Source organism: Aedes albopictus, chromosome 3 (assembly GCF_035046485.1).
Source record: "Aedes albopictus strain Foshan chromosome 3, AalbF5, whole genome shotgun sequence".
In the NCBI taxonomy this organism is placed as follows: Eukaryota; Metazoa; Arthropoda; class Insecta; order Diptera; family Culicidae; genus Aedes; species Aedes albopictus.
This window is the reverse complement of record NC_085138.1, coordinates 230204873-230214746: the sequence shown is the minus strand read 5'-3', so window position 1 is coordinate 230214746 and position 9874 is coordinate 230204873. Positions and strand designations below refer to the sequence as shown.

Below are 9874 nucleotides of genomic sequence, written 5' to 3'. Positions count from 1 at the left end.
TAATATTACAGAACAGTTGTTTTTTTACTTCTTATTTTATTAACTTCAAATTATCATTTAACATTTAAAACCACTGCAGCAACGAATTGGCCAATAAACTGTCGCGAAATCTTCCCAACCGAGCTGCGTACGATACAACATGGGCTATGAAGGTTGGATCGTGTACGTTGCGGAAAAGGTGTGCCATCGGTCCTGAAAAGTATAGGTCTCATTGTAGATTCCCTCCTGAGTCACGAGTACACGCAATACCCACCTGTTGCATAAATTAACGAGTCTCTTGATTCATCTTCTGAAATGTCCTGTTGCTGTTCGAAATACGGAGTAAATGTGGTAATAATCAACGTTTCGTCTAACGAATTCCTGTAACGAAATGTTTCTGGTTGTGTATGAATTATACTTTTCCGTTTTATAGTTTTTCTTTGGCGAAGATAATAAACCCACTGCATGACGGTTCCTCAGACTCGGAGATGACGAAATCAGGCCGAGTCGTGGACTGCGTTCCAAGCAGTTTGAAAAATCGAATACCTAGCTGAAACAGCTGGTGGGCGTCGGAAGGAGAAAGTGGTGAAATATGGTAGTAAATAGTTTTTGGGGTAAATGGGTCATTGCAGTGGGCATGTCAATAAACTACGTAGACTCTTAGGGGGTGGAGGGGGTTTTTGGCCAAAGTCTACGCTGCCGTTCTAAGCATATCTGTACCATGTTTAAAAATGTGCAACTGAGAAAACTGCGATTAAAGTTAATAACGTATTTTTCTAATTGACCAATAACTACAGTGTGGTGTATACCACCCTTACACCGACCACTGTATTGATATATAGCTAAATAAAGCATTCGAGCAAAGGCTCGATCTCTTTGTATGTTAACTCTTGAACGAACAACAACTGTTTTATTTAGTCTCCTCCAGAAGTACCCCATATAGCCCCATGTATAATTTATTTATATTAAACAAACATAACATAAATATAAAATACAGTACCACAACGGCACATGCAGCTGTATTTCTATTAAAATGAATTATATCTGAAGTGGAATCAGTGAAGTTGACTTTTTTAACGCAAAAAAAAACATTTCAAGTTTGAATAAATAGTTCCCAGCGGGACAGTTATGCTGTGAAACACAACGCAAATTTGAAATTTCCACGCATACTTTTCGTAGTCTTTGACTGTATTTCTTTTAGTGGGACAGATATGCTTGGGAATGCAACAATGGGACAATATGGCTTGGTATTTATTTTCAAAATTTCAGAACAAACTAAGGACTTTTACAAGTTTACATGAAAATACACATACAATTATGCCGATAGGATGAAAAAAGTGAAAAATGATGAAAATCAACATGGGACAGATATGCTTAGAACGGCAGTACGCTGCCCATAACTGCATAATTCTAACATTTGCAGTTTTTGCCAATATTGAGATAATACTGGGGATCATCTCCTAATCATCAGTAATTTCATCCACCCAAATGAACTTTATAAGTTTGCTCTGCAAAATGTGAAACAAATACCAAGTCTTTTTGTCTCATTAGCTAATTTTCATGAATGTAACCGCATAACAGTCACATTGGAGATAAACACTGGTCTCATAGCGTACCATTAATCATATTTTGGTCTGATTATTTTTTTTAACTATTCGTCCAGCATTCGAGAAGAGCTGTAGAAAATTTCATTGCAAAAGGATGAATTTTAAATTATTGCCAAATTTCTGAAATTTTGTTTCGTCTCCATACTAGCGCATGTTGCAAACTTTAAACTCAATTTTCTCCAATGCCTACTTTTGTCGAATGTGACTGTTATGCAGTTATGGGCAGTACGGTCCATACAAATTTCGAAAACTTTGTATGAGGTACTTCAGGAGTTTATCCCGGTACAGTGTAACATGACGTACACTGAGGATACTGTTCGTATGTTTTTTATAGTTTACAAGTTTACATCTTATGAATCAGTTATTTTTATTTTTTTCATCATTTCATAGTTTTTGTATGCTTTTGATACATTGAAAAGCGAAATCCATAAGACATATCGTATGAAAAATCTCATAAGAAACTTCGTATGAAAATCATAAGATGTGTTATGAAACATGACGTTCCTGGTTGCGATTTTTTTTTATGTAAAATATTTCATAAAAATGTGTATGATAGTCATAAGACATAGTTTCAATTTTTATACGTCTTCGGTATGATTTTCATACGTGAGTGTTATGAAATTTATACAGTAACAGTATGACAATAATAGTTGGCGCTTTGAATCCAAAATCATAGTTCGTAATCATGATTTTCGCAAGAAATTCTTGTGTAATCAAATGCGTCTCCTATTAGTCAAGTCTCGACTAGAGTACGGAGCAGCAATATATGGTAACGCAGCAACCACAAACAAAAAGAAGATAGAAACGGTACTGAACGCGTACGTAAGATCAGGGATGAGGTACCTAAGAACCACACCAATCAACGTGCTTCTAGCAGAATTAGGACAGACCCCAATGGTAGATAGAGTAGAACTCCTAACTCTTCGCGAAGTCATCAAGGCAAAATACTACAGAGACTCGAACCTGAAATTCATCAGGGACAAACTCGACCATCAAACAGATCCAGGGACATATATCGCAGAGATAGCAGAAGAACATGTAGAGATAATCAGCCAAATGAAAGCATAAAGCGAAACAATTCTAGAAGACAGGAAAAAGTGGCAAAAATTGAAAATCTCAACCGAGATAGATAGCAAATGGGAAGAAAGGACCAAACGGACAAATACTAAAAGCAAAAACCTTGGAGCTTTTGGACAAAAAATACAGAGGAAACCACAAAATCTACACCGACGCATCAAAAACACAAAGTGGAACAGCGATAGGGTAGGACGGGGCAAGATGAGCACCCCTCCGTTTTACTACTTTTATGATGAATTTTGCCCAAACAACTTCATAATCCGTTAGAATAATGTTCATCCTGTTTGTAAACCTGATAAAAGGTACTTCATAATTAACGAACTAAAAAATATCGTCAAATTAGTCAATAGAATGGATTTTTAGCATTTTCTTATAAGAAATCATCAGAATAAAATAAGGTTTTTATGTCACAATCAAATTTTTGCCATAATTCTGGTTATCAGCCAACATTACTAGCTTATTGCAAAGCATTTTAATTTACATTAGAAAATATTTTCTAAAAACAAACATTAAAATTTATTCAATTTTAGTTATTTACCTATAGTGGGGCAAGATGAGCACCCATTATTCCCCATCAGGGGAATATAGAAAATGTTATGAAATTATTGTAATCCACTCAATAGTGCCGAACATAGGTTTCCGTAACCTCTGCAACTATTTGGTTGCGTAAATTCCTAAAAATAAGCAACTTATTAATCGTTTATTTTTTTCGGGTAATTTTGTATAAAGTATTATAAAACTGCATTTTTTTTCAATACTCGAAAAAAAATGATGACTTTAGAACGTGATACCATAGTTATAAACAAGGTTCACTATATCAATCACTGTATGGCCAACTTATTGTTAGAATATTGGGACTTTTAAGAAGTGCTCTTCTTGCCCCGTAGGGGTGCTCATCTTGCCCCGTAGCATGTTCGAACTGACCATAAAACATCTTTTTTGTTTAGTCAAATAAATCATCCTTATTATGAATTTTGAACCCTCCCATGTTTATGGGTGATAGAAAACATGATATAGAAAAGAACTACTGAGAGGTACTTTGGAAAATTGTGTTTACTTTCAATAAACTCAACGTGATCCTTAGGGTGCTCATCTTGCCCCGCCCTACCCTAGCAGTGTATGACCAGCAGGAAAACTTCAGAATCTCGAAAACAATAAACAACAACTTCAGCATCACAAACGCAGAGTTGCTGGCAATAAGAGAGGCTGTCCGATACGCGAAACAAAAACAGAAAGAAAAAACAGTAATCCTCACCGACGCAAAAAGTGCATGCGAAGCACTGAAAAACGTAGACAAGACACGATCAAACTATTTGGTGTACGGCATATAGGGTCTGGGACCATTTGGGCAGGAGCACCTATTTTGGGCACTTGCTGCTATAACTCAGTCAATTTTGAAGCGATTGGCTTGATTTTTGAGACACGATCAGCTATGCACAGCAGCTAGCCATGATTCAAAATTCAAGCCAATCGGTTAAAAATTGACTGAGTTATAGCAGCAAGTGCCCAAAATAGGTGCTCCTGCCCAAATGGTCCCAGACCCTATCAAGATAGTATAAACACGAACCTGACCATTCAGTGGATACCGAGCCACATAGGAGTTGAGGGAAACGAAGCAGCAGATCGGGAAGCGGTAGAAGCCACAAAAAACAAGCAAGATAGTCACGATAGCCTGACACTAGGAGACACATTGAAACTAGCGAAAAGGGAAGTCTGGGGAAAATGGACCAGGAAATACAAACTACAATCCGAGGAGAAAGGAGCATACCACTACCAAATAGCCGACGAACCACTAAAGAAAATTTGGAGCCAACAAACAGGACTGACAACTCAAGAGCAAATAACAATCGCAAGGATTAGGTCAGGGTACTCCCTAACAAAGGATAGGAAACGAGCCTGGAAATGGGAAGACAACGAACTATGTGACAAATGCAACGTGACGGAAAACATAAAACATATTCTATACAAATGCGTCAAATTCGCCAAACAAAGAAAGAAATACGACATACTACAAAATAATAAGCCATTAACTAACATACTAAAACAAAACGCCTTACAAGAACTTAAAGCTATAACAAAGTTCTTGCAAGAATGCAAAGCTAAAATATAAAGCTATACATGTACAAGCTAAGCAAAGGGCCTTCCGCAAATACCGGAGACACCCGATACCAACACACCGTAAACCGACCAATAAATCGCCCCACCGAATGACGAATCACCAACGAGCAAAGGAAACACAACATCCAGAAACACGCCCGAAACAAACACCAAAGAGCGAGATGGATCAACTAGGTCCATGTATTGAGGGTTACATTGCCACAGCACCTAAAGCTGGTTGGTTTTGCGAACGTTTTCCGAGTCCCGGTTGTCAGTCTCTAAAAAAAGATGATAAACATGATCGCTCGCTGGTAGCCAGTAAACTCCCACTTTCAAACTATTATAACGTGGAACTATGATGAGCTCCATAAACAGATAACGAAGACACAATACTTGTTGTATAAAACGGTTACTCTATATACGGTCACGAGTCTCTATGCGTGTCGGAGAAAGTCGATCGCTATGCGTTGGATTGGGTATCTGTGCTGAGAACAAAACGTGGCATTTAGTAGTTACTTACCCTAAGAAGCTCATTGTAGTTTTAACGGATTCCTCTAATTCATTGATGTCGTTTCCTGTAGCACTTGCGCTGGTTGGTTCACATATAACTACCAGAACGAATCCGTCAGATTCCTTGGTCAGAACCTGCAATGATTTTATGATCATTGCCTGCAAAGAAACGTTGAATCGTAGCGATTCCGGAAGTATCGCTCGAATGTATTCAGTATCACCATCGGTTATTTTTGTCCAGAAATCAGATGGTACTTCGGCGTTTAGGGTGTCATCATCTTCCCACGATTTTTGCAAAGTATGTTCAGAATCACATGCTGCCTCAACGGCGTTCCAGCCCATTATCACATCAAGTTTCTTGCCAGGTAATTCATACATCAACTGTGTCTCAGCATCCAGACATCCAGGGATCTGTGTCTGATCAGGGAGCATCGATGGACAAGCCCAGCTATCATTGGCAATGTGGGCGTACAAAGCCACTGTTGTGCCTTTGCGAATATCTCCATTGGTGACAACTCCGGTTTTCAAATCGACTTCCTGTGCCCACGAAAGGATTGATTCAACATGCGTACGATCATCGGCCAGTCGTAGGCAATTGTTCGGGCGAACGCTGGAATCCACCCCCGAGGTACCCGTATGAGCTCCGACGCCTCCAAATATCGCCGTACCGATTGCTAATCTATTGTTCCACCGCGAAATGCCCAAGTGCGGAAAACGCTCCCACGTGAATGTACCGTTTGTTCCATACTTTCGAACACGTGCCAAACTGATGGCTTCCGGTTCGAATCCGTCCACTACAAACATGATGACGTTTTGAGCTTTCTTCGTATTTATCTGGGCGTTGAGCGCGCTTTCCAGGTCTTCTAGGGCTTTCTTGAACCAGACGTCTTGTTCTGTGCGGGAGTTGCAATAAACATATTAACATTCAGCAGTTAAATTTCATTATTTTGTAGGTACACTCCCGTTCAAAAGTTTGGGGTCACTCCCTCAAAAACATGTCATTTTTTTAGGCCCATATCTCCGCCAATTTGCGTCCAATTTCAAAACCCTAGGTTTCATTCAAAAGATAATAAGTCAAAGAAACTTTGAACATGAATTAAAAGAAACTTTTTCAAAAAATGATGTATGTAAACTTAACCCAAAGTTTTCAAATTTTCTACAAAATGAATATAAACTTACGGCAGTGTCGCTGGAAGTTGGGCCGACCAAATTTTAAGATGAGAGCGGTAATATAACCCATTTTCTATTAGCTTTCAGCTGCTTTTTACAGAACTTAGCTAAAAAATCTTGAAAAAAAGTTTTTAAGTAAATTAATCTATGATGTCATCGACCAAAAGTTTGGGGTCACCCCTCAATATGATGTATCGGCCAAAAGTTTGGGGTCACTTTCGTAAAACATGGAAAAGTGATTTGGTGACATCTTCGTCATCTATAGTTCAATTTTAATTATTTTTGGTTCATTTCAAAGATAATTAACTAAATTTACGTTTGATGTCTTCAACTTAACGTATTTAACGATTTTTGTATATAAAAATGTTATGTAAAGTTAGCACATTTTACCACGCTTCAAAAAATGAGGCAACTTTACGTTAAGTTTTAGTATGTAAATTCCAACAAATATGTGTGGTTCAATGTCTATGCAGTAAGTATCATTCATTTTGTTTCAAATAAGCCAAGAAGAATTAAAATTGAATGAAAGATGACAAAGATATCAACAAATCACTTTTCCATGTTTTACGATAGTGACCCCAAACTTTTGGCCGATACATCATATTAAGGGGTGACCCCAAACTTTTGGTCGATGACATCAAGGATTAATTTACTTAATAACTTTTTTTCTAGATTTTTTAGCTAAGTTCTGTAAAAAGCAATTGAAAGCTAATAGAAAATGGGCCATATTGCCGCTCTCATCTTAAAATTTGGTCTACCCAACTTCCAGCGACACTTCCGTAAGTTTATATTCATTTTTTAGAAAATTTGGCAACTTTGGGTTAAGTTTACATACAAAATTTTTTGAAAAAGTTTCTTTTAAATCATGTTCAAAGTTTCTTTGACTTATTATCTTTTGAATGAAACCTAGGGTTTTGAAATCGGACGCAAATTGGCGGAGATATGGGCCTAAAAAAATGACATGTTTTTGAGGGGGTGACCCCAAACTTTTGAACGGGAGTGTAGGTATTTCTAATTGCTCATATTATGTGACCTACCTGGTGACAAATCCTTTTTCAAAACGCCAACTGTAAGAGTCACTTCTGTATCATTTTCATAGCTGACGAGAAAAGCAACGCACACGATAACTATGGAAATGATTCCTACAATTATAATCCCCGCGCAAACCTTTGTACAGATAAACCGAAGAACTCGTTTCACCTTACTGCTTCGTGTCTGTGACAAGTCATATTCACTCGTTTCCATTTCATTTTGCCTATTGATTGAATCCAAATTGATAACTTCCGAACTCATAGTGCAACAAACGGATAGTTTTCTACAACGAACGTAAGATGTCCGTTTACTGGGTTCCCATCTCAGTGGAGCAAGATACATCAGTAATCTGTTTCGCCATGTCAGATAGAGATAAATACTGATATGAAGAATTAGTTTATGATACACAGTGCAAACATCCTCACAGAGCAACGAAGTAAAAGTACCGTTGTGGGCAACCGCCAAACAAAAATCTGTATACTATTTTGATTTCGTTTATCTATTCATATAAGGCTGGGGTATTCGTGCAATACAGATCCCATTGAGATCACTAGCCTCTGTCAAGCAACTTCTTCCCCTACCTCCGCGTGGCACCGACCGAACTGCGAGCAACCTTAGGAAATATCGAGTAATCAACCTCGGTGGGACCTTAAGCTTATACTTATTACTGCAAACCTGAGCGTTTGTTCTCCAGGAGGAGTGGCTCACAACAGCGTGTGATCCCCATGTTAGGGGCATCTGATCAACTTCCGAGTGCCAGGGAAGGACTCTAAGATCAGCTGTGCACTATGGTTCTCCGGAAAGTAGGGGGTTGGTGTCAGGCACTACGAGCCAGCCGCAACAAAAAAAAAAAAAACATTTGTAACGGAAAATCAGCAATCGAATCATACGAACCGAGACAAACGGCAACGACTCGAGCGAACAAAAAGGAAACTCGATACGTGGAACTGTCGATCTCTCAATTTCATTGGGAGCACCCGCATACTCGCCGATCTACTGAAGGATCGCGGGTTCGCGCTGCAGGAGGTGTGTTGGACAGGATCCATGGTGCGAACGTTTGGAGGTAATCATACCATCTACCATAGTTGCGGCAACACACGTGAGCTGGGAACAGCTTTTATCGTGATGGGCGACATGCAGAGGCGTGTGATTGGTTGGTGGCCGATCGAAGAAAGTTTGTGCAGGTTGGGGATCAAGGGCCTATTCTTCAACTTCAGCACAATAAACGTGGACGGACAGCCCTCACTCCGGAAGCACTGATGATGACAAAGACGCATTTTACGCGCAGCTCGAACGCGAGTACGACCGCTGCCCAAGCCACGACGTCAAGATCATAATAGGAGACCTAAACGCTCAGGTAGGCCAGGAGGAGAAATTCAGATCGACGATTGAAAGGTTCAGCGCCCACCAGCTGACGAACGAAAACGGCCTACGATTCATTCGCCGCCTCCAAAAACATGACCATACATAGAACCTTTTTCCAACACAGCCTCCCTTATCGTTACACCTGGAGATCACCAATGCAGATGGAATCGCAAATCGACTACAACTGACAACTACAATCGACGCAAACTGATAGACGGACGGCATTTCTCCGACATTATCGACGTCAGGACCTATCGTGGCGCTATCATCGAATTCGAACACTATCTAATGATGGCCAAAGAGCGCCCACAACTTCCCGTCATCAACCGGTGACCGCCACGGTACAACCTTGAGCGACTGAAGCAACCGGATGTCGCCTCAGTATACGCCCAGAATCTCGAGGCAGCGTTGGCAGACGAGGGCGAGCTTGATGTGGCTCCTCTAGAGGAGTGCTGGAGGAACAGTAAAAGCAGCTATCAACGAAGCAGCCGAGAGCACCATCGGTTACATGAAAATGAGTCGACGAAACGAATGGTTCGTCGAGGAGCGCAGAGCGATTTTTGAGGGCAACACGAGCGGTAATGCTGCAGCAACCCGGCAGAACGTGGTTCGTTACTAACAGAAGCGGAAACAGCAGAGCCGTCTCTTTCGGATGAAAAGGCGCAGCATGAAGGAAGTGGAGTGCGAGGTAATGAAACTGCTGTGCCATTCCCATGAAACACGTAAGTTCTACGCATCCCGCAACGGCTTCCTGTCGCGAGCCGAAATATGCAGGGATAAGGATGGACGTGCGGTGATCGAAAGGTGGAAACAGCACTTCGACTAGCACCTGAATGGCGTGAAGGGCGTAGCCACGGTAGACCACGGCAACGGAGGGAATGACTACGCCAATGCAGCGGAGGACGGAAATGAGCCAACTCCCACGCTGAGGGAAGTTAAGGATGCCATTCACCAGCTCAAAGGCAACAAAGCAGCTGGTAAGGATGGTATCGCAGCTGAACTCATCAAGATGGGGCCAGAAAAGTGGGTTCCTGTCT

At 40.4% G+C, this 9874-nt stretch overlaps 1 protein-coding gene across 1 annotated transcript; it reads right to left on the bottom strand.

Moving 5' to 3' along the window:
* Positions 1 to 16: 16 nt before the first annotated feature.
* Positions 17 to 8103, bottom strand: LOC109405386 (alkaline phosphatase, tissue-nonspecific isozyme-like). Its single transcript, XM_062859383.1, has 4 exons — positions 7478 to 8103; positions 5281 to 6163; positions 254 to 360; positions 17 to 192 (listed from the first exon to the last, which is right to left on the bottom strand). The coding sequence occupies exons 1-4, from the start codon at positions 7812 to 7814 to the stop codon at positions 65 to 67; spliced, it is 1455 nt and encodes a 484-aa protein (XP_062715367.1). The 5' UTR covers positions 7815 to 8103; the 3' UTR covers positions 17 to 64.
* Between the last annotated feature and the right edge of the window lie 1771 nt (positions 8104 to 9874).

Bases quoted from the DNA above. Each gene is read 5' to 3' on its own strand.
- LOC109405386 (XM_062859383.1), bottom strand. From the start codon at position 7,814: ATGTATCTTGCTCCACTGAGATGGGAACCCAGTAAACGGACATCTTAC. The intron at 361-5,280 runs GTAAGTAACTAC...ATTTCGTTACAG, and splicing joins ACTACAATGAGCTTCTTAGG to GAATTCGTTAGACGAAACGT. The intron at 193-253 runs GTGGGTATTGCG...TATACTTTTCAG, and splicing joins CTCGTTAATTTATGCAACAG to GACCGATGGCACACCTTTTC.